Consider the following 25,546-nt stretch of genomic DNA (forward strand, 5'->3'; position numbering starts at 1 on the left):
GCCTAACAGCCCTTTGAATTCTACTTCCTCTTTTGTAAACAGGCGTCATTAACACCAATGGTTTCTTGCAGTAAGTTAGGACTGGGTTCAAAGGGTGCTGATGCTGGGGAAAGGCACATAATGCTGGTGACACTGAGGATGGAGCTTAGCAGTAAAGGGCTTGCATAACATGCATGAGGTCCTGAGTTCTTCTCTCTCTCTCTCTCTCTCTCTCTCTCTCTCTCTCTCTCTCTCTCTCTCTCTCTGTGTGTGTGTGTGTGTGTGTGTGTGTGTGTGTGTGTGTGTCCCCATCCTTCTGGGAAAACAATATGAATTTGTTTCTATTTCTTGGGGGAGAAATAAAGACCCTACCACCATCACCTTCCTAGCTCCTGAATGACTGACTCCACTGCTCCACTTATATCTCTATTTCCAAGCCATCGAATCTTTCCTCTCTCTCATATTTTATTTTATTTTCTTGTCCCCACCTGACTGGGAATACTAAGAAGACAGAGGCTACTTTTTATTTATATTTGTTTCTCTTAGATCCCAGTACTATGCACACCCAATAAATGTGTGTTAAAAATAGATGAACAACCACCACAAAAAGCTACAGCATGAAATTAACATAAAGAAGGAAGAGAGCATTTTGGACACCTGACAAGTGGCTCTGAGAGGGTGTACCAGGCTCAGCTGCTAGGAGCCTTGCCTAGAGCACACAAATCATTGGGTTTCATCCACAACACTACATAAACTGAGAGTGGTGTCACATGTTTTAGAGTCCTAGCATTTTGGGGAAAAAAAAAAAATGTAGGGAGGTAGACCAGAAGTCCAAAAAGTCATCGTTGACTCCAACATGAATTTGAGGCCAGTTTGGGCTACATGAGATCCTATCTCAGAAACAAACAACATAAAATGATGTTCTGTGTTGTGGCAGAGGTCCAGGGGAAAGCTGAGATGACTGCAGAACCCCTATGGAGACTTCTGCACCTTTATCTTGATCTTTCTTGTCTGAGGAGGAAACAGCCTCTATTAAAAAAAAAAAAAAAAAAAAAAAAAAAAAAGCAACCCCAGAGCTAAGAGGACCAAAAGGGGAAATGGTCTTGGACTTGTTACTAAAAATAAGTGCTGTAATATATGTCCACCCCACCTCAGAAATTGCAGTGACAACTTTGTCTCTTCTAGAATTTTCTCTCATAATGAGCTCATCATTGTACATTCTTTAGCCTTGTGTAGGGACAGTCTTCCTAACCAGTCCTGGAAGGATGTCTGAGGAAGGAGCTACCTGGACTGGCCACTAAAGGAGACCTTGGGCCTTACAACCCAGGGTAGGCCAGCCTGGTCTTTCTCTGCAACTTGTTTCTAAGTCCAAAGAGGAACTCTTGAGGCCTCCTAGGCTATCAGTCAGAGAGTCACCTGACTGGCTTCAGTAGAAGCCAGAGCATGAGCACGGAGCCTCAAGTAGAATGTATCATTGGGTCACTGGTTTTTCAAGGTTGTCTGTCCTTGTGAACTAAGACTTGATTCTGCCCTCACAATGATAACCTCCCTGTGAAAATCCTCTGATAAGCTTCCTATGCTCACGTGGCAGCCCACAGATTAGAGATACCCTCCCCTCCCTCGATCATATCACATATCAAAGTCACCTGCTTCTTGTAGTCAGAGGCCGGGTCTTATTTATTCCTCTCTGTATTTGTACTCCAACACAGCAAACTCTTGGGTACCTGTGAGGCTTAGTGAATCTTTGTTGAACTAAGCTGACTCTTTCTGCCTTGCCTTTTCCTTATCTTGCCAAGCATTCTCCAAACTCCACATCTGTAACCCCGAGTTACTATTTCCAGACAGCTCAGAAAAAAAAAAAAAACAAAAACAAAAACAAAGAGCAGCCCAGACCACAGAAGATGGAAAGGGAAGGAATAAAAAAAAACCAGAGAACAAAACCCATTACAACTCCATGCCCTAGGATTCAACCTGAGCATTCTCGAGGCCGGCAAAGTTCTCTGTGACTCCAGGTCTCCTGAGGCTCAAAGCACTGGCACACTTCATACTAGTCTAGACCCCAGTCCTGTCAGGGTCACCTCCCTTGCTCTATACTTAGCTCCTCCTGCCATGACTGATTGGTGAAGACAATGGGAGCGTTTCCATACCTGGAAGGCAAGGGGGCACGACTTTCTTTCAGCCTTCGGTGGGTACAGTTGTGATCTTCCACTGGGATAAGAACTTCCTGAGGCATGAAGGACACTTCAGGCCTGAGATCAGAGATCTCCAGAAGTTCATGTTTATGTCCCGGCTGATTTTTCAGGTCTGGCCTACAAGATGGCTGCCACAGGGGTCCTGTGCTACTATTACAACCCAGTTGATGCATCATGGATCCTGGTTTTGTTCTTGTTCCTTGTTTCTGCTAAGCTGGAGCTCAAACCCAGGACCTTGTGCATGCTAGGCAAGTGCTTCCCCACTAAGCTACACTCCCAGCCCTGGGCTTTTGTTTGTTTGCTTGCTTGCTTGGTTTTCTTGGGACAGGTTCTCACCATGCAGCACAGGCTAGCCTTGAACTCACCATTCTCCTGCTGTAGTAAATATCCTCTATGGTGGGGTGCAGGTCTGTACCGGAAGGCTTAATTTTACAGGTTTCCTTTATTTATTTTGTTCTTAGATATGGCCTCATGTGTTCCAGGCTGAACTTGAACTTCTGATCCTCAAGGTCTCCAAAGTACTGGGATATACATACATACATACATACATACATACATACATACATACATACATACATACATACACATACATGTATATACATACATATATATGCCAGTGAGAGCCTATATAGGACATTCCTGGCCATAGATCATTCTTGAGAAGGGAGACTACCAGCTGCACATGGGAAGCCCAGCAGAAGACAAGAGAGTATGGCTCCCATGGGCTTTGGAAGAGAACATTCCTGTACTCTGAAGGGATCCCTTTGTCTGACTGTCCGTCTTCAGGGTCTCAGTCAATCAGATGACCCACCAATTTACCACAGGCCTCTGTCTTCAAGGGGTGAGGAATTTACACTTTATAAAGAAAGACATGAGTGACTAATCTTCACTTAGCCGGATGTGGCAGCTTTGGCCTATAGCTCTAACAACGCAGAAGCTGAGGTCAGAGAATCTTGAACTCCAGGACAGAGTAGGCAGCAAAAAGAAAGCAAAATGTGGGGGATGGGGATTTAGCTCAGTGGTAGAGCGCTTGCCTAGCAAGTGCAAGGCCCTGGGTTCGGTCCTCAGCTCCGGAAAAAAAAAAAAAAGAAAGAAAGAAAGCAAAATGTGCCGTGCATCTTTGTGCTTGCCTTGGAGGAGGGAAATTCAAAGCCTTTATTAGCTATAGAGTGAGTTGGAGGCCAGCCTGGGCTGCATGAGACTCCGTCTCAAACAACAACAACCCAAAACAAATGGAAAAATCCCTTCTGCACATGGAATCCCCTTCTGCCCTTCTCTCAGTGCTGCGGTTCCCGCCCTGCCTGTCATTCAATGCACACTTGCCAACAGGCCTCATTTACACCGACCCCACCTATGTGCTGTCTTTTTCTGTCACCACAGCAGTGCTCTGAGATGGATGCCCTCACCTTGTATTTAAGAGAGGACTACACTGCGACTCACAGAGATTTTTGTTAACTTGTCCGTATGGAGTCGCGATTTGAACCTGCATCAGTCTGATCATAAACTCAGTACCAAACAAACCACAATGTGTTTTATTTAGGGAGTCTTTCAATGAACCCACAGGAACAAGAAGGTACTTCCCGTTTCTACCATCAGAGCTCAGTGTCAGCAGTAGGTGGAAGCTGTGTATTTGGCAGGAGCTGGATGATCTGCGACTCCAAGAACCACCCAGCGCCTGTCCCCACCCCACCCAGAACACACACACACACACATACACACACACACACCACACCATACACACACACTATACACACACACATACACACACTACACATACACACACACCATACACACACACACACCATACATACACACCATACACACAGACATACACACACACCCCATACACACACACCCCATACACATACACCCCATACACACAAACACACATATTTCCAAAAGAGTTAGCATCATTGGCAACCCAGTCGACACCACTAGAAAGCCAACCACAAGGCTTTTTAGGGTGGGGCCCAGAAACAAACCAAGGGGCAAACCAAGCTGCCCTTCTGACCTCAGTTCTGCGTAATCTAGGGCTATCACCTTATTTATTTGGAACTCGAGTTTCCTGCCTTCAGTTACTCAGCAAACCTCACAGAACACCAGCTCTCTGGGTGCTCTTTAAGAATTCCCATCGAAGTCAGGCGGTGGTGACGCACACTTCTAATCCCACTGGGAAGGCAGAGGCAGGCAGATCTCTGAGTTTGAGGCCAGCCTGATCTACGGAGTGAGTTCCAGGACAGCCAGGGCTACACAGAGAAACCCTGTCTCAAAACATAGAGCTGGAGAGACGACCCAGCGAAGAACACTGACTGCTCTTCCAGAGGTCCTGAGTTCAATTCCTAGCATCCACATGGTGGCTCACAACCATCTGTAATGGGATCCGATGCCCTCTTCTGGTGTGTCTGAAGACACCTACAGTGTACTCATATAAAATAAATACATAAATCTTAAAAAACAAAACAAAAACAAAACGACTTTCCATTCAGCCGCTTCCCTCCTTGGACTTCTGAGGGGGAGATAGTCAACACTTGGATACCCCTGCAAAAAAGTAAGGCTGGGTGCCTATTTGCTATGTCTGTGACAGCCAAGGATGAGCTGAATATAGACTGAAGCCAAGTCAGCAGTGTTTCCCTGAGACAAATGTAGGCTTCATTCAGCGGGACTGATTACTCAAGACCATCTACCCAGGGAAGGAGATCATGCTAACTCTTTGTACATAAAAATATGCAAATAAGTGGCATATTGAGCATGTTGTACTTCTGTATTTAGGAACACACATGTATGTGCATATATGTCTATGTACATAAACATATGTATGTAACAATGAAAAGGGAAGCCAAGGATTTGAAAGAACAAGGAGGGATACATGGGAAGATTTTGAGGGTGAAAAAGGTGTCTTGGGGTTTCTACTGCTGTGGTCATCAAAAAGCAAGGTGTTGGGGGGGGGAGTTACTCAGTTTACACTTCCACAGCACTGTTCATCACTGAAGGAAGTCAGGACAGGAACTCAAACAGAGCAGGAAGCTGGAGGCAGAGCTGAGGCAGAGGCCATGGAGGGGTGCTGCTTACTGGCTTGCTCAACCTGCTTTGTCACAGAGCCCAGGACCACCAGCCCAGAGATGGCGCCACCCACCATGATCTGGTCACTCCCTCACTAATTGAGAAAATGCCTGACAGCTGGATCTCAGGGGAGCATTTCCTCCAGGGAGGCTCCTTCCTCTCTGATGACTATATCAAGTTAACAGTACAGAGGGGAAGAGGAAATAATGGACTATGGTTCTGAAGAATAAAATATTTGAAATAAATTTCAAAAATTTAAGAACTTTTATAAAAAAAGGAAGGGGGGTGAGACACGGCTCAATGCTTGAGTGTTTGCCTAGCATGTGTGAGGTTCTATCCCCCAGAACTACAGCACGAGCAAACAAGAAGCTTGTGCAAGTCACCAGCTCTTGTGTCCTGGTTCCTCCTCTTGCTAGCTGTGCTCTCTCACCTGTAACATGGAGGAAGCTATTCCTGTCTCACAAGCTTGATGGCGAGGTGCAAAATAAGTGTTTAAAAGATGGCCCAGCACACAGCAGACACTCAGCAATGGCTGACGGCAAATATCAGGGCTGGGAATTAAAGTTAAGAGTACTATGCCAGGTGGTGGTGACGCACACCTTTGATCCCAGCACTCAGGAGGCAGAGGCAGGCAGATCTCTGAGTTCGAGGCCAGCCTGGTCTACAGAGTAAGTTCCAGGACAGCCAGCACAACACGGAGAAACCCTGTCTCAAAAAACAGAAGTGGAGAAAAAGAAACAAGAGAGCAAATGATGGTTCGTAACGGGAAAGGAAAACATGACAGGTGTCGCAGACTAGGGAGAAATGTAGGCCTCGGGCTGTGGCTGACAGACTCAGAGCATCCGGGAGCTGCTCATGCCCTAATAACGCTAGAACCTGGGATGCTGCCTCCACTACAATGGACACTTTATGGAGGTGGCTGAGCTAAGTTTCTGAAACTGGAGAGGCGCAATCACAAGGGGTACTCAGAAGGGATAGAGTGCGGTGGGGGAGCCAGGGGCAGGGGGAGAGAAATGAGGCTAGCTCAGCACTCAAACCAACAGTGTTTTGAGGGCGGTGCCACTAGCCAGAGAACGTAGGCAGACAGCCAGGGCTGGGGAAGTCAAGCCCAGAGTCTCTCCTAGAGCCTCCACACGGAACCCCAGTTTGTCTACACTGCCATGTAAGCCTGTAGGACACACTTTGGAGCCAGGTGTGGTGGCACATGCCTGTAATTCCAACATTCAGGAGGCGGAGGCAAACTTGCTGTATGCTGCTAGACTCACCATACAGAGAGCTCCAGGCTAGCCCAACGACATAGCCAGACCCTAAAAAACAAATGATAAAAAAAAAACCGAAAAAACAAAAAAACAACAACAAAAAAAACCAAACCAGAACAAGAAAACAACTCCTGGACCCCCAAACTACTGAATAAACTTGGGTGTTCCAAGTTGTTCAACGCGTAGTAACTTTTGACAGCAGCTAACGGAAGCAGCGACACACGCCCTTTGCCGCATGTGCTATGCTTCACAAAAGCCACTTGCTAACTCCTTATGACTCATATCCCCAATTCCCAAAAGAGAGGAGGTGAGAATGGAAGCCTCCAGAAGGAAGTGCTCATTTTGGAGGAAGCACTCCATGGTCCCCAGATGTCCTCACCATGTCCTCTGAAACAAAGGAATTTGGTGAGGTCCACATGCATGCACCTCAGCTGAAGATAAGTCACAAGTAGCATTCTGTAAGCCGTGGCTTTCTTTACCCACACAGCTCTTTGTGGCTTTCTCTGACATATCCTCTGTTCAGTTTACCCAATCTACAGAGTTAACTTGTTGGAAACGTGTTGTTCAACAGTCGTCTTTGAGGTCGAAACATCCCATTGTTCAGGAAAGCTCCTTAAGCAGGAAGGTAAACTAGAATTACCTTCAGCAAGTCCCTGAGATGACCGATTCACTAGGTCCCTTCTTGCCAGAGTAAGGAAGGCCAGAATAAACTCAAAGGACAACTCTCAAAACAAACAAACAAACAAAAAGGTTGCACATAAGTGTCTGAGACCAGACCAACTGCTTGGAAGAAGCAGAAGCCAGCAGAGCTGTCTGGAGGAGGGTTAGGCCCCCTGAGGCACCTGGAAAAGACACTCTCCAATCTGACGACCTGTGTAGTGTGCTCCAGGGTCCCAGCTTTTGTGAGTTGTCAGCCATGCTGGGGTGGCCTTTGGTGGTGTAGCTCTCTTTGAGTCATTTATGCTCCTCTAAATAACCCCTCACCCATATTTCCCATAAGTAACCCCAATAAAGCTCATTGGTTCAAGACGTAGGACCTTGGTGGTATCTGTACTTTGCTCTGTCACGCGCTCCCTATCTGGGATGAGTAGATGTGTCTCCCCGGGGAAAGATTTGTCACACAATAAAATCAGATTGTCAGAAAGCAACAGAGCCAGGACTTGAAACATATGATTCAAAAACCCATTTTCAGCCCCAGAAGAATATACCTTATCCCGACTTTCATGGATGGATGGGTGACGTTAGGAAACATATCCGCTTAGGACGCTTAAGACCAAGTTTTAGCACAAAGGAGATTTATCTGTCCCAGAGGGACAGAGGACAGGAAATAAGAGACAAAGTCAGGAGATAGAGGATAAGAGAGAAGGGGAAGGGAGTAAGAGAGGGAGGGAGGAGGGGTATTTGTCCCAGAAGATGAAGGACTGACTCTGAATAGAGAAGAGACAGATGTGTCCCATAAAAAAATGGTGGTTTACAATTGTACAAGGGGAAACCCCCTGTTAAGATAACCTGTTTAATTTTAATTGGGCATGCTAGTTAGGTGAGCCAAAGGAGGCTTTTGATTGGTGGATTTCAATACTTTGCTGGCTGGACCTTTGTCACCAGCCTCAGGAAGAGGAAGTGGCCAAATAAGGGGATGGACCTCGGTAGCTAGCTTCTGGAATGCAATCTAATGGGTTTTTAGCAAGGCAGAGGGAATGGGTAGGGGCGGGGGAGGGCAGGGCCAGCCAGAGCCATGTTGGCAATGCTCTCCAGCTTGCCAGAGTCCCTTCCAGTGACACATTTCTGGCTCTCCCAGCTCTCCACTGTGGTTGACACTTCCCCACTCTATTCCACCCTCCTCCTCAGGGGCTGCCATTCCCAGAAGGCCTAGGGGCAAATGACTATTGTCTTCTGTAGGGTGAGAATCACAGGAATGTCCAGCAACGGCAGGGAAGCAAAGCAAAGCAAAAGACAGGGAGGGCTGGGTGCAGTGAAACACCTACAAGTGATCCCAGCGCTGAGGCAGCAGAGGCACCAGGTCCATGGGGCTAGCCTTGGCTACAGAGTGAGATCTCCTCTCAGAGCAACACATGGAACGGAAGGGAGGCTGGAAGAGGGAAAGGAGAGGAAATCACATGTAAAGGCTAATCTGGTGGACTTCAGTGCTGTGATAGCAGAATCTTGGTGGCCGGCCTCAGGAGCAGGAAGTGTCCAAATAAGGGAACAGACCTTGGGAGCTGGCTTTAGGAGCTGTAAGCTAATGGTTTTTAGCAAGGGCTTTGTTTGCTCTGTCGCAGGCAACCTGTGAGACTCTGAAAGCCTCACTTCATCTGCTTCTCTTATTTCTCCTCAGTTTTACCCGAGGGCCCAAGCCAGTTAAACTGTGCCATCCTGGCTGTACACGTCTGAGCTTCTCCTGGAGGATTTTCCCACAAGCAGTCTCTCACAGTCTGTCTAGTTTAAGCGTCTCTCACCCGAAATGCTTGGGATGCGAGGACCTCACATCTCATCCTCCTTTAGGGATAACTGCATGTACATCAAGTCTAAGCACACGAAACCCACAAATGTTCCATACCTCACAGGCATAACCTACAGGCCACGTCACAGGTTTCCCGTGCCTCTGTGTCCTGAAGCCAGAGGGGAGACCTGGCTCACATGTGAACATCACACTGATGTTCAAGGTTGCACATTTTAGAGCATTTCCGAGTTTGGGTTCTTGGGTTAGAGATGCTCCACTTTTAATATAAAATCCTCTGAACCCATTGATAGTGTTGTATTTCCATTTCAAACTCAAGTTTCCCTCTCTGGTCATCTGGTCATACCGTCTTCCTCCTGTGCATATAGCCCAGGCTGACTTTCAAGTTGCTATGTATGTGAGAAAGATCTTACACTTCTAATCCTTCTGTCTCCATCTCCAGAGTGCTAGAATTACAGGTATTCACCTATGCTACTCATTGACATGGTCCTGGGGATTAAGCATGGGGCTTTGTGCATGTTAGCCAAGCACTCTGCCAATTACCCTCCATCCCAGCCCATAGACGTGTCTTCTATCCCTTGGACTGTGTGTACCACATGGCCAGACATTTCTACCTTTCACACCAGAATGCCAACGTCTCAGGGAAAGAGAGATCGGATCTAATTATATCTGTACCCCCCAGCTCCTATTATAACAAGCTTTCACAGCTTCCGGCAGAGACGCAGTGAAGTATCTATACTTTTTTGGTTTTGTTTTTGTTTTTCTGAAAAATCATGTCACACAGCAAACTCCTCACTAACAAGATATTAGAGGACCTCAGGAAGTGTATTCTGTGTCCCTGGAAGGTGATGTAGGGATGTCCCTTTGCCTGGTTTGGTTCACAGGTTATGCTTAGTAAGGTCTGAGGGAGATAGGAGGTGGATGGGAAGAGGAACAGTCAAGCCCCGGCTGCTCTGTCAGAGATGGACAGCCATAACCAGATGAAAAGGAGAAAGGATGCACGGGCGGGTTCTTCCAGGAGAGGCTAAGAAGTGAGTCTGCAGGCAACCTGGGTTGGAGACTCCAGTTGACCCTGCAGGGCTCTGCATATGTCTCAGTGGCTGCATGTACACAACAGCCCTTGTGGAAGCACACTTCCTTCCTGCCCTTGAAGTGCTTCCTTCCTGGGACAAAAGGATAAACATTTAGAGAGTGAGTGCTCTCCGTAAATATTTCTGGATGGGGCACAGTCTCCACAGAAGGAGGATTCTAAACAACTCAGCTACCTGATTCCCAAACAAGCTCCCTCCAGCCACACGGCTACAACCCCCGAAAGCAGACAGCTGCCATATCCTTCCTCTGTGCCCTCAGCCTACCCCAGGCATTCTGCAGACTGCCGTGAACCCCAGAGGCTGGCATTTCTTTCAGCTTCTCACCCCTGCACAGAAATAGCCCTCGTCCTGAGAGTTCGCTGCCAAGGTTGTTTTATACACAAGAATGTTTATACCTGCACAGGATCCAGGGAGCACACCGGAAAGCATTAGATAAACACCAGGCAACTCCACTGAAGGGAAGATGTCCCTTTCACTGAAATGGTATCCCTGAATCATTTGGTGATCTTAGGTGCCAGGCTATAGGCAGGACCTCCTCTCCTATTTAACCAGCACGTTGGTTGTATTTTGCAGGAAGGCAAGCACATTTCCTACTGATTGGGAAATTACTCTAATGCACACTCATTAAATGACTCCCCATGGCTGTAATTGCCTCATATCTTTCTTTCTTTCCATTTATTTACTCTCTAGACTATCAACAGTCCTAAAGAGCTTGGTGTGCGTGCTCACGTGCTTGTGTGTGTGCGTGCATGCCTCTGGGTGTGTGTGTGTGTGTGACATATGTGTGCATGTGGAAGCCAGAGGACAAGTCTAGGTGCCATCTCGCAGCATCCATACATCTTGTGCTTTGACAAGGGTCTCTTTGGAACTTGGCACTCCATGATTAGGCTAGGCTGGCCAGCAAGCTCCATGGTTCCACCCAGTAATGTGACCCAGTAATGTGTGTATCACCACAGCTGGCTTTTTATGTGGGTACTAATGGGGGGACTCAGGTTCTGAAGGTTGCAAGGCAGGCATTTTACCAACTGAGCCATTTCCCTACGCCCATGAAGAATTGGACAATCAAGTGCTGTGGGAATGAAAACAAAGAAAGGTGAAGGCACAGAATCCAGGTTCCCTGGGATAGAAAAGAAGCCACACGAATGTCCTGCTGATGTGCAACACACTTGTCCAAGTCACTGGGGAGCCACTCGGGTGACTGTAAAGGGCCCAAGAAATGGCGGAGTTCAAAGTCCTTTACAGTAGGAACCCCCGAGGCCCGGAAAAGCCATGGACATAAGTCTAAAAAGCCAAGAAAGACAGTTTCATTTTGAGTCAGAATGCCAAAGACCCCTTTTTGCACCGTGTGTTACCACTGGCCTGCCCCTAAGGTGACGACACCTAATGCCTCTGGACATTCACTCTAGTCGAGAAGACATTCATTCACCTGCCACTCCACGGCCATGGGCAACAGATGCAATGGCTGCCTGCAGCACTCGCTGGGGAGACTGCCATTTGGCATTTCCTCCACTCCACAGAGCTTAGTGGGATACCATGGTACAGGAGGTGGTCATCTGGGACACTGTCCCCTCATAAATAGGAGGAGGGATAGAAGATAATTCAAGGAGAGGGGTGGTAGAAAATGGAACACTGGGCATGCTGAGGCAGGGGGATGAAGAGTTCAGTGCCAGCTGGATCTCGAAATAAATAAATAAATGGGGTGGGGTGGTAGGAAGAGGGAGGAGGACAGGATTAAACCCATATGCCCTTGGGAGAGGATCTAGAGGATTCAGCCGAATGTCACATGCCCACCACCCTCCAAGGGAAAAAAACAAGTAGCAGAGAGATTCTCCTTGAAGTCTTTGGGCAAATTCCCAGTGGTCCCTGAGAGACTTCTTGAAGAAGACAAGGGCTTTTAGTCCCAATGGGCACTGCTACCACCCTTCTCCTGGCACTGACTCTGTGTCCTGCTTGGGGCTATGCCCGTCACAGTGCAGAAAGGCACAGGAGATGCGTGTTCTCTCTCTCTCTCTCTCTCTCTCTCTCTCTCTCTCTCTCTCTCTCTCTCTCTCTCTCTTTCTCTCTCTCTCTCTGTCTCCAGACCTCAAGTCTGATTCCATTTGAGAGTAATCGGTAGACAGCCATATGGTACCCCAACGGATCTCTGAGCCTGGCCATCAATCACAGCCAGCAGCTTGGGTGGTGTTGGCTCCGCTCTGTTTCTGCTGTACTTGGCCTGGCACTGCTCAGACCCTCCGGAGGGAGCCAGGCACGAGGGAGCAGAATGCAGTACTGAGAAACACCACTGGCCTCTGCCCATCTACTACTGTGTATCCCAGCTAAGAGAGAGGCAGGGAGTACCCGGGCATCCAGGCAGCACCAGCACCGTGAAGTGGCAGTAGAAAATGTCCCTTACGGAGGGATGGGGGAATGGCGACTGTTTGCATGGACTGGCACGTCTCACAGGCACGAGTGTCCCAGTGTTACTGTCAAAATTTTACAAGCTGAGCTCTAAATCTCAGCTACTCAGAAGGCTGAGGCAGAAGACTGCCTGAGATGACGAATTTTTGATGTCAGTAGGGGCTGGTAAGGGGCAGACTTAGGATTCAAACCCAAGAAGGATTTCAAACTGCACACCAAGGCAGGAAGAAGGAAAGAGACTAAAACTGGGGTCTTTCCAGTCCCCAGATGCTAGCACAGAGGGAAAAGGCCCTTATGGGCAGTGCCTGCTGGGGACAGACAGATAAGACAGTTGGCAGATGCCCATGGAAGGAAAGCCCCATACACTAGCCATGCCTGCTGGGATGTCAGAGGCTTCCACAGAGCCACTGTCCTTAGCCAGAGTAGCTGTGATGGGAGGCAAAGTAAAGCCTTTAGCTCCAAAAATGACTGGGCAGAGGCAGCCGGAGTTCAAGGTAGCCAGGTGCTAAGGCAAGCACAGAACACAACAGCAAGGCAGGGTGTCTGTCCATCTCCACAACCCTTAGCCTCCTGGGCCAGTTTCCTCATCAAATGTTCAATTTCTAAGACTTAAAAGTGGTTATGTCTGAGAATCTGCTGTGTCATCGCCAATGCGGTCTAAAAGCTTAACGTATAATTAGAAATTAGGGCGTAACGGGGAATTTTCATAGAAGCCGTATTCAGGGGTTATAATTAGGCCAGCAGCCCATTCACAGGCCTCAAGGTCAATCAAAAGAAACCAACTACGGATTCACAACACAGGGTTTCGAACAAACATATGATCAAGCTGAGTGTGGGTAGCACATGTCCACTCTCACTGTGCTTACAAGGTGGAGGCAAGACCCAAAGTTCAACATGAGTCTCAGCTACACAGGACGTTTGAAGCCAGCCTGGACTATGTGGGGTGCTATCTCAGAAAACCTTAAAAATCTCTCTCTCTCTCTCTCTCTCTCTCTCTCTCTCTCTCTCTCTCTCTCACACACACACACACACACACACACACACACACACACACACACACACAGAGTCACTTGATACTCAAGAAAACACAAGTATAACAGTAAGCACTGGTATGGTACCACTTACATGGCAGTCTAGAAAGAAACGCCAGCTAAATAAATAAGCAGATCTGAAGTTGCACGGGACTCAGGGTTTGAACTCGAGAGGAACTCCTACAAAAGGATGCAAGAAAACTTTCACAGGGCCAGAGGGAAACTTCCTGGAGTTGGTCTCTCATCCCACCCTGTGGGTCCCAGGATTGAACTCGGGTTGTCAGGGTTGACAGCAAGCCCCGTGGTCCTACCGATCCATCTGACTGACCCGACACAAGAAAACTCTGAGGCCTTGGATATGCCACGTCTTGCTGCATTCACCTGTCCACAGGCATCATTTTGTAGTTTACGACTCCTCAAAAGACTTTATAAAGATGGTCAGCTGACGTCCTTTTAAATTGTAACCTCTACACAGAAAAGTTCACTGGACTTGAGGTTTTAGGCTGAGGTCCATACAGCAATAACCCCCCCCCCCAAAACTAACCAAGTGGTCATCGGCAAATAACCCTCAGAGGACTATGAGGCTGTTGATATTTAACGCACACTGGAGTGTTTTTCAAACTGCCCAGTAACTCACAAGTGTAAAGAAGGCTGCACAAGGACATAGTTACAGTAGAGAGAGACTTCTTGCCCTGTCCACCTGTTAAGAACTCCTCTGTGCCAAGTGAACCACAATTATAGTTGTCTATTCAAGATACAAAGGGAAGGAACCCTAGGCCCCAGGTCAGAGTTGGCTTCATTTCAGAGACGCCTGCTTGGACAAATGCTTTCAGGGGACCCAGTGTCAATCAACAGGAGAGAGAGAGAGAGAGAGAGAGAGAGAGAGAGAGAGAGAGAGAGAGAGAGAGCGCCAGAGAAACTAGATATTTTAATGCGTGGCCCTGCAGTCTGACCCTCAAGAGCTCATGGGGCTGCTCTGAGCTGCCTTTATCTTTGAGCAGTGAGGTGTAGCTAACTCAGCCTGCTGCCCAAAGCCAAGTCCCAGGCGCTTACTCCAGCTTTCTGCCACCGTCCAGCTCTTCAACTAGACATAGCTCAAATAGTCTCAACTGAGAAAAACAAGCTACAGCAGCACCGCCCGCCAATGTCCATCTCCCTCTGGTAACACTATTATCAAAGAACAGCGGATGCCCAGGCTCTATTCGTCCAAGTCTTTGCCTCTGTTAACAGGGCGGGCACTGCGGTGTACGGGAGCTGATCACCGTGCTGGGGAAAGGAGACACAATGGGAAAGTTGATGATTCAAGAATCAGGCAAACGCTGGATTAGAACTTGGGATATTGCCCTCCTGCCAGGCCCCTTCAAGACTTTCTTGTTTTGTTATTGGTTTCTCTCATGGTGCCGGGGATTGAACTCAGAGTCCGAGGAGGCTAAGTAATAGCCACACAGTTCGTGTTCTCTCTCTCTCTCTCTCTCTCTCTCTCTCTCTCTCTCTCTCTCTCTCTCTCTCTCTCACACACACACACACACACACACACACACACACACACACACACACAGACATTAGGAAATACATATAAGCCATTTTTTTTAAGTGAAGAATGTTCTAGCCACAGGCAACCTTTTAAAAAATAAATAAAGGGCTGGGGAGATGGCTCAGGGGTTAAGAGCATGGCTGCTCTTCCAGAGGACCTCGGTTCAACTCCCAGCACCCACATGGCAGCTCACAACTGCCCATAACTCCAGTTCCAGGGCATCTGGAACCTTCACGCAGAAATACATGTAAATAAAACACCAATGCACATAAAAAAATAAAAATAAAAATAATCCAACTGTAGTGTATCAACTTCGTTCCCAGCACTCAGGAAGGCGGGAAGATGGGAGAAGCATTCAAAGCCAACCTTAGCTACACAGTGAGTTTGAGGCCAGCCTGGGCTACCTGTCTCAAAACAAATGAGAGAAAAAAGTGAAAGGCTGGTACGGGGCGGTATGAGCAACGAATCCTTGGATTCTGTCGCTCAGAGACTTGATCCAAGGGACACAGTTGGCCCCTAGAGACAAGTTGAGGGCATCTATCCTCTAAAACCAGAGCGGGTAACAAGCAACAGTGCTCCCATGATGGAAGTTGGGTGTGACCAGCTACAGGTCGCTTTCACTATCCTCAGGACCACTCAAGTCCCTGAGGCCTCATCAGCCTCAGGCCTTTACCCACTGGTCACTCTTCCTTTTCCTTCAGGCTAACCTCACCAGCCTGGAGGAAGCTGGGTTTCTATTTTTAGAACATTTGGGCCAGCACACCGCTAATGAGCATAAAAAGCAAAAGGAAGGCGTGAGCCATACAGTCTTTGAAAGCTTCCTTCTAGTGGCCTCAGCTCATCCCCACCTCATGGGCTTCCCAACAGAGACACCAAGCAGAGCACAAACAGGTCTTTCTGCATCAGGTGAGGTTGGACAGAAGACGCTTATGTGAGGTGACAAAGCCTGGTAGAGGAGTGACAAGCCACAGAGAACATACCCTGAGGTCACCCTGGTTGGCCCTGCATGGCAGTCTGCTGCTTTCAGCTCTGTCAAGCACTTAACAAGCCCTGGCTCATTAAGAGCATTCCCCTGAGAAAGCTCCAGCAAGGCCCTGGGGTTAAGTCAATTCCAGGACCACAGCACGGCACAGTAGGCACAGTATAGATCAGAACGGAGCCTGGGCCTGCTGTCCTGGCCTCTCTGTAGCCATCCAGAGAGGCTGGCTATAGTCTCTATTCCGGGACAGGCCTGGCTATACCCCAAAGGAGTCTAGCGTCAGCTACTCTCCTCAGAAGGCTGGAAGTGTCTCTTTTCCTCTTGAGACTCTTCTGGGACCTGAGGGACAACACTAACATTCCGTTCATTCCTCCTTCTGGGCTGGATGCTCCAGTGAGTATTTCTGGTCAGGTAAGTCTTGCAGCCTTCCTCCTCAGTTCTCCACACGAAGTTAAAGTCCTGCCCTCTGAAATCTGCAATAGCTGCCTTAGCTGACATGAGTGAACCCGCTAAGGGGAATGGCAGATACTTGTGTCTTTAGGGCGGGATTGGGGACCCCATTCAAGCCTCCTTTGGGGCCTTGTGTGAGAGACTCGTGCCATTATCCTACCACTGTAGAGATAGAAGAAGCAGGAAAACCAGGAAATCAAGGCCAGTTTCAGCTTTATAGTAAATTCGAAGCCAGCCTGGAATATAAGAGACCCCGAAAGAATGAAAACAAACAAAAACAAAAACAAAACAAAACCTACTCGGGACACAGAATTTGGTCAGGTGACTCCAAGAACACCACTTCCTGTTAGGAGAAATTTAGCTAAGAGCAATAAACCCCACCTCCCTCCCTCAGACCTTCTCTGTTTCCTCTTGGATAAAGAGAGGCAAAACAGAAATAGTAAAAATACTTTGTGGTGGGATAACTAATGACTCTCCAAAATATATCAATGGTCCCCCGCCCCTTCCAGGGATTTTGTGGTTGTTGGTGGTGGTGTTTTGGTTTTGGTTTTCGGCGGGGGAGGGGGGTGTTTTGTTGAGACAGATTTTCTCTGTTTAGCTCTGGCTGTCTTGGAACTCACTCTGTAGACCAGGCTGTCTACCACTTCCGCCCATGTGCGGGATTAAAGGGCTGAGCCACCATTGCCAGGTTTCTATGTCTTAATCCCTAAAACCTATAAACACTACACGGCAAAGAAAAGACTTTACAAGAATGATGTTATGAAGTTCAGGGATGGCTTTGACATGGGTAGTTATTCCGGATTACCCACGAGGACCACAGGGCCATCATACGCATTCACGGAATACTACTAAGCCACGAAAAAGAACAGAGTCCTGCCATTTGCTGATGTCAGGGACAGAGCTGGGGTTGATTGTATCAAGTGTTTACCATCAAGCTTGATGTCCTGTGTTTGTCCCTTGAGAACCATGTGGTACAAGAAGACAACTAGACTTCATAAGCTGTTGTTTCTCTCTCTCTCTCTCTCTCTCTCTCTCTCTCTCTCTCTCTCTCTCTCTCACACACACACACACACACACACACACACACACAGAGTTTTCTATGTGTATCATAAAAGACACCCAGAAGGTTTTAGTGCAAAGAGAATAGAATTAAGGGTACAGACTAGATGGAATGAGGCAGTCACAACCAAACAATGCCCACCAGCCACCAGAAGCTGGCAGAATGGAATAGATTCTCCCCTAGAGCCTTCAGAGGGAGTACAACCTCACCAGCACAGTTTTATCCCAGGGAGAGAGCAACTTTGAACATCTGTCCTCTAGAATATAGAGAGAACACATTTCTGCTGATGTAAGCCATCCAGCCCGCAGCCGTCTGTTCCAGCAGCCAATAGAAACAGATATAGTGTTACCACTTAATGCCTGACAGTGTGCAGGGCACTGCTCAGAGTATCTCACCCACACAGAACCCCACGGCTCTTCCTCTGAGGTCTGACAGTGAAGACACAAGGTCTGGGTTGGAGTCTCTGCTTTCTCCCTAACTACTGTGACCCTAAGTATACTGCATAACCTCTTCAAACCCCAGCTTCCTAAGTCATAAAACAGGCATAGAATATGTCTTCACTAGGAGTATATGTAGGAAATGAAAATACAGTGTTTCCAAGCATCAATAGTATGTCATCAGTAATCTCGCTATTATGTGATCTTGGGGATTAAAAAAGACATAGGCAAGCCATCCTAGTCTATCATGACCCGAGCAAGGCCTCTGAGGCCCATTGAAGAAAACAGACTTAAAGCTCACAGAATATCAAATATGAAAATCTAAAGAGTCCACTCTAGCGCTTCATCGTTTAATTAAGCAATTTGGGTCCTTGACGCTGATCTCACTTCAGAAATGGCAGCTGCCTAGAACTAAACAACTTCTACAGCACATTTGGACTCCGCTCCAGTTCTCACAAGGCCCTAGATCGCCACCCATCCTCAAGGCTTTCCATGAAGGACCCTCACTTGGCATCCCATGCAAAACCTTTCACATCCTCTCCCTGTGCTGTGCTGAAGTCCAAATATTTCAAAGTCAGCAGGAAGCAAATATCTTGGTCCACTTTTTAGCCTTTCACCGACCGGGCCAAACAGCACTGCAGCCTGTCTGAGCAGGTTGGGTAGGATGATACATTCCTGAATAGGAGTCCGCTTTGCTTAGGCTGCCCCCAGGTTAGTAAGAAAACAAGGCTCAAAGGAAGGACACCCCTGGAGTTACCGCATGAATGAAAGCCGAGGAAGGAACGAACTTACTGACTCGACCCTATCTGATTAAGTTCGCCAACTCTTCAATTCTGGTGATGTAATTAAAAGAGTGAGAGAGCTGCACCTTCCGAACTTTGTGTCCCCACAAGCAAGCCAGGAATTAACCAGAGAAGGCGCCGGCTTTCTATCAGGCGAGATTCCAGCCCCTTGCCCTGGTGTGCACCAGCTCCAGAGAACTGTTGCAGCCTGGCGCTGGCAATCCTGCTCTTCCCAGAAGGCTACAGCGACAGCCACCTGCGCTCTCTGCCCTTCGCCTGCCCACCCTCAGGAAGGAAGAAGGAGGCAGGAGGGCAGCTCCCCAACCCCATACTTTGGAGCACCCACAGCTTTCTGCGCTGCCGTCACCACTGACGAGAACCCTGGTCCCCTGGAGGAATTACTTCTCCTTCCCATCCCATCCTCTCTATCAATGAACACGCAGCGACACCCACGCTCCCGCTCCTCCCACTCCGGAGGGAGCCGGAGCTCAAGAGCGACATCCGGAGCTGGAAGCCGCTGCAGCGGGGGCGCCGGCCACCCTGCCCTGCTGCCCCTTGCCTTTCCCCAGCCACCAGTAGACCGACCCCCGACCCCCGCTTCCAAACCTGCTCAGCACTCTGGATCGATAGGGGACCCAAGTCCTCCAAGGGACCCGCCTCTCCTGGGCTTAATATAAGAGACCTCTGGGGGAGCGCGCGCGAATCGCCCAGAGCTACCCGCGAAACCAGGGATTCGAACCCGATGCCCCGGACGTCCAGCATCCCCAAGCAAGCCCCTAGCCCGGCACTCCCGCCTCCAGTGCGCCCATCGCGTTTCCCTAAGCAGGTCTCAGGCAGCGCCAGCACGGCGAGCCGGAGCGAAGTCGAGGGTCGAGGGGCCGTGGCGGGTGACTTACGCGCGGGCGCGGGGGAAGCCCATGGACAGGAGCACGTCCAGCGCCGACCCATGCCTGACGGTGCCCGGGCGCTGCAGGCGGTCCCGACGCGGGGTGACTTTGCTGTACAGCTCCTCGCGCGCGGCCATGCCTAGGGCTGGGGTCGCGATGCCGAGTGACCGCTCAGCGGCCGCCCATCGCCCGCGCGCCGGAGCCGGGGGTCCCGGGAGGACGGCGGGGGCGGCGCTCCCAGATCTCCGAGCTGAGACTGACGCTTCCTGGAGAGGCCACTGGAGCTTGGCGCGGGCCGGTGGCTGCTGCAGGTCCGACCTCAGCCCGCGGGGTCCGGGAGTCCCAGCGTTGCGCCGCTGCAGCTTTCTCTGTCCTCCGCCCCCCCAGCTTCTCCTCCCTGAGCTGTCCGGGAATTTGCAATGAGTAATTTTTGAATGGATCAAAAAGGAAAAGCAGCCTTGTGGGCAGGCCCTGCCTCGCCTGTGCCGGGCCCCGCCCCTCTCTTAAAGCGGCCGCGCCGGCCCAAGCTGGGCTGGCTGGAATCCAGCCAGCCATAGTAGGGATTGCTTCTAGACAGAAGGTCTCCGGCAACGAAGTAGGCCAGTGTGCTTCGATTCGCAGGGCCCTAGCTCTGCCCCTTGGCTTGCATATCGACCCATCTGGGCCTCGAGGCTCCAGAATAGCCCATTTCACGTTTCATTTGATCATTGGCGAGGTCAGTAATGGAAACCTACTGCATGACTAGATGAGAGGAGCAGAAGGCTAAGCCGTAAGGCCCCGGGAAAGGTGTCACTTCAAATAGATCCCGCTAAAGTTACAAAGTTGTTACCTCGCTGTAGGCCACAGCCCTCAGTGATTGACTGGAGAGCGACTTCTGGAAAGGGGCGTCTGAGTTTTGGAAATGACCTGAGAGAGCAGAAGTCAGGGAGGAAGGGAAAAGAGAAAGGGGAAGAAAAAAAAAGGGAGGGGAAGCAGAGAAATGAAGGGCTAGGAGCTAGAAAGAGAAGGAAGAGAGAAAGGACACTAATTATAGCACTTCCGAATGGAAAGCGCTGACTTTCATATGACAGCATGCACCCTATCAATAAAAGGGTTCGAAGACTGGATCCCTGCTGCACAGAGGCCACAAATGAGAGCCGCGCACGCAGGCGCGCGCGCGCACGCACACACACACACACACACACACACACACACACACACACACACACACCCAGCTCAGTAGAACCAGCAATCCTGCCTCAAAGAACAGAAGTCATTACTGCTGTTGCCCATTAAAGTGTGATCATCAGGAAACAAAGCCATTGTTCTCAATCAAGAACTGATTTCATTTGGTGCAATAGAAGAGGCACAGATCTTCTTTGGGGGAATAGTAGTAGTAATGGCGGTGATGGCGGTGGTGGTGATGATGGTGGTGGTGGTGGTAGTGATGATGATGATGATACCTAACATTTATTGGATCTATTTGTATGCCAATGATTGTGCTAAGCATAATAGCTGAATTAACCACGAGCCTTTTACAAGTGGCCTCGAGGATGCCTACCTGTATAGTCTCGTTTTATAGATGAGAAAACTCATCTCAGAGGGGCAGAGGAAAATCAAAGAGCTCCCAAGTGAAGAGATGACTCATTGTGTTGCCCTGAGCAAGTTACCTCTCCCCTCAACAGCCTTGGAGTCTCATCTACGTAACAGTAGTTGCTGAACTCCCTACACACCAGACTCTCTAGATACCACAGTTCTTCCCTGCTTGCCTGCTTAGGGTGCAAGGGAGGGTGACCAGCATGTATAAAGAAAGCCCTCACTGTAGCTTAAAATGTTGCTTTATAAGGCACCCAAGAAAATTGAAGTTTAATTCCCCTGACCTCTCATCCTCCACTGGTGTTTCTTCAAAGTACCCATGGCATTTGGAAGTGGGAAGGTGGGGTTGGGGATTTAGCTCAGTGGTAGAGCGCTTGCCTAGGAAGCGCAAGGCCCTGGGTTCGGTCCCCAGCTCTGGAAAAAAAAAAAAAAAAAAAAAAAAAAAAAACCTAGGAAGTGGGAAGGTGAGACCAAGGAAGTCTGGGTAAGAATTTGCATATTTCTGCCTGGTGTTATGAAAGAGACCGAGGGCATTTACCACTTCCTTGGTGGGAGAGTTTCTTCTTCCCAGAGAGGAAATGTCTAGCTAAGGCAGTGGCTGGAGGCAGCTTGGAAAACCATAACCCATAGACTAATCTCCTTGGGATGTGTTCGGGAGTCTACTGGATAGCAGTCAGCATTCTAAAGCCCTTTTTGCAGATATCTGGGCTTGAGCCAGCTGATCTGGATTTCAGTCCAAGAGAGAATACTGTCTGTGGCAGCACTGTGTGCATCCAAAGCCGTGCACAAAACAGCAGCTCTGGTTTAGTGAGCCCTAGATGCTGGCGCTGTCTGTAGGCTCTTACATATGTAGCTCATCCCATGTTTTGACCAGCGATAAAGTGACTCTCTCTCTTGAGAAACCTGCACCCGTGTCCTGGGTGTGCAAGAGCTTCAGGTTACATTGTGATGTCTTCTTTTACATTTTTATTTTTCTATTTGTGTGTGTGTGTGTGTGTGTGTGTGTGTGTGTGTGTGTGTGTGTGTGTCTAGAGTGCAACAGTGTGGGTGTAGAGATCAGAAAATTTGCAGGAGTCAGTTCTCTCCCTCTGCTGGGTGGATCCCAGGGACCAGACTCAGGTCTTCAGCGCTTCTTCTGAGCCATCTCACTGGGCCAAAGTTTCTTCTTAAGAAATTCCAACTTCTGGGGAGGGGCAGCAGCTGGAGAGATGGCTCATTCTCTGAGAGCATTTGTTGCTCTTGCAGAGGATCCAGGTTCAAGTCCCAACACTTACAAGGTAGTTCATAACCATGTGGTAACTGCCATTCCAGGAAGTCTGACGCCCTCTTCTGACCTCCACAGACACCAAGTGTGCATGTGGTACACAGACATCTATGTGGGCAAAATACAGATGAAATAAACGGATGAAAGAAACTTTCATAGGAAACCAACAACCACTTACTGTAATGATGGCAAAGAGGATGCCTGACCATAAGGCAGTGGAGTCTGTCTGTCTGTCTGTCTATTGTTTGTGGCAGTCTTCCTGTGTAGCCCAGGTTAACCTCACAGTGAAGACCTTCCCGCATCAGCCTCCTTTCAAGTACTGGATTACAGACACCACCACCCCCCACTCCCCCCCCACCCCCCCACCCCCCACCCCCCCACTCCCCGCTCTGTGATTGCCCTCTGTGCCTCTTGATTGGAGCTGTTTCTCTAGACAGTTAGTTGGCTTTAGTTGCCTTCCCCCTGCCTCTGGAAAACTGTGGGGCAGAGAAAATGACGGGCCCAAAAACAGTTGCAAAGAGCCGGCAAAGGCCGCCACTGAGAACCAGGCGCCTTCGAGGCAAACCATTTTCTGTTATGTCTGGGACAGGGTTTTTGCAGAAGCCCCAGCCTGGCTCCTCACCCTGCCTCAGCTCAGTGCCTGAACTTGTTTTCATTGGGCCGGCTGCCATTTGCTCCGCACAGGGCTGGAGGGCTGGCAATTAAGATACATTGTGCTTTAATTGTATTGACTCTGAGAGCCGAGCAGAAGCTCTATAAACATCCATATTGTTAGGTTGCAAAGGAGGGAGAAGGGTGAGTATTCATCTGACAGTGCATCTTATAGCTGTGGGGAAGGAGGAGACTGGGGAGGGCTTGCACAATGACGGAGCTGACACATCAGTATTAAGCTGCTGTTCCCTCAGAGGAAAAGCAAGTTGTCATGTCCCTGTTCCCGGTTGTGTCAGAATCCACCCAGATCACAGAGCTCTTTTGTTTATGTGAATACCATTGCACTTCTTGTTACTGGCCCCCGCCACCCTCTCGCAATAGGAGCCCTTCCTCAGAGACCATAGAGATGCCCAGAATGGGATCAGCTGGCTTCACTTCCTCCTCCCTGTCTTCCTCCTCTTCCTCTTCCTCCTCCTTCTCTTTTCTTGGCTGTGCTCCCCCTTCTCCTTCCTCCTTCTGAAACAGCGTCTCACTGTATAGCCCAGGCTGACTTCAAACTGACCCTCCTGCCTCAGCCTCCCAAGTGCTAGGGTTAGAGCCAGCCTACCCGCCTGTACCTGCCCTTTCGGAAGTCTGTTCTGTCTTTTCCCTCTCCTTCTCTTGGGCCAGGAGGAAAGGTCAACGATGGCCTCAGAACAGAACAGCAGGGGAAGCTGAAAGACTACTGACAGCTCTGAGGGCCGAGTGTGCTTGTGGCGAATGAAAGCAGCTTTTGAGCTGCTGGGAATGACTGCCGCTCCTGATCTTCAAGGGAGTTCTTCCTGCCTATGACTTCATGTGCTGCTGCTCCCTAGGCTCGGTTTTCTCAGCTGGCAAATGTGGGGCTTCCCTTAGGCTGTCATCCCAGGTCACAGGAGCTCTTTGAAGTCTCAGGACTACCCAATCGGAAGCTGTGTGGATATAAGTCGTGACATCTAACTTCCTCTTGTAGTGCAGAGAAACCCTGCGGGCTTCACATCTTGGGGAGTTTTGTGAAGGTGTTTTTTTTATGAAAGAGTTTGGAAATGTTTTTAATACTTTTGAAAGCACAGACTAAGAGTTTGGTTTAGTTAGTGGTTTGAAAAGTGTGTGTGTGCGTGCCTGTGTGTGTGTGTGTGTGTGTGTGTGTGTGTGTTTGCATGTGTTCATGCATGTGAGAATCCCAGATCAACATCAGGAATCTTTCTCACTCATTCTCCACCTTCCTTATTTGTTTTGAGGCAGGGTCTCTCAGTTGAACCCAGAGCTTGCTGATAAAGCAAGTCTGGCTAGCCAGCTGACTCTGGAATGCTCTGTCTCTATCTTTTCACCTTCTGACTCTGGGATTACAAACAGGCCACCATGCCCACCCAACACTTGTGTGCATTCTGAGATTCAAGCTAGTCTTGATGCTAGAACAAGCACATTTTGCACTGATCTGTTTCCTTGACCCTGGTTTTGTTGCTGTTGTTTGTTTGTTTGTTTTGTTTTGTTTTGTTTTGAATAGGGTCTCAAGTATCCCAGTGTGCTGGATAGTTTTATGTTAACCTGACACAAGCTAGAGTCATCGGAGAGGAATGAACCTCCATTGAGAAAAGCCTCCACAAGACAGCCTATAGAGTGTTTTCTTGGTGACTGATGGGGGAGGGTCTGGCCCGTTGTGTATGTTTCCACACCCCTGCACGCTTAGTCTGGGATTCTATAAGAAAGCGTGTTGTGCAAACCTTAGAGGAGCAAGCCGGTAAGCAGCCCCCTCCACAGCCTCCGCGTCAGCTCCTGCCTCCAGGTTCCAGGCATGTTTGAGTTCCTGTCCTGACTTCCTTCCTGTTATGGACTGTGATGTGGAAGTGAAATCAACTCTTTTCTCCCCCAACTTTCTTTGGGTCATGATGTTTTATCAGAGCAATAAAAACCCAAATTAAAACACCCAGGGTGGCCTCAAAATAGCTAGGTACTGGAGATTGCCCTTCAACTCCATATCCTCTGCTCTCTGCATTCCAAACCCAGGATTAGAGGTTTGTGCCGCCACACTCAGCCTCAGAACTCGATGATGTTTTAACAGCCTGCTTAGTCTGGACGTCTATAATTGAATGAGAAGGGAAGCAAGGGAGAGGGGAGTAGGATTCATTTCATGAGGAAGAGGATGGAGCAGTGAGAGAGGCGAGGCCCCGGGAAGAAGAGTAAACAAGAAAGGGGTCTCCCAGGAGGAGTTATGGGGTGACATTGTGCTGCACCGGCAGTCAGACCTCCTGCCCCACCACCTAGGCTATCCTACCCTTGCCCATCACCAAAATGACCCAATCTCTGCCTCCTCTAAGCTCCTTTATCATCATCCTCCTGGATGCTCGGAGACCTTCAGGTGAGCCGGTCTGAACTGGCCTGAGCTATAAAGGCTGTGGCTAATAGCCGACCTCTGACTTCATCAGAGTAGCATCAGGT

At 49.0% G+C, this 25,546-nt stretch overlaps 1 protein-coding gene across 1 annotated transcript in view; it reads right to left on the reverse strand.

The window, feature by feature from the left end:
• Ubash3b (ubiquitin associated and SH3 domain containing B) overlaps nt 1–20,078 on the reverse strand; it is a 146,753-nt gene extending 126,675 nt beyond the window's left edge. The window contains exon 1 of the mRNA XM_032911579.1: nt 19,609–20,078. Coding sequence (XP_032767470.1) covers nt 19,609–19,736 — 128 coding nt within the window. The 5' untranslated portion in view covers nt 19,737–20,078. The remainder of the gene's footprint in view (nt 1–19,608) is intronic.
• Between the last annotated feature and the right edge of the window lie 5,468 nt (nt 20,079–25,546).

This window comes from Rattus rattus, chromosome 8, assembly GCF_011064425.1.
Source record: "Rattus rattus isolate New Zealand chromosome 8, Rrattus_CSIRO_v1, whole genome shotgun sequence".
Lineage (NCBI taxonomy): Eukaryota > Metazoa > Chordata > Mammalia > Rodentia > Muridae > Rattus > Rattus rattus.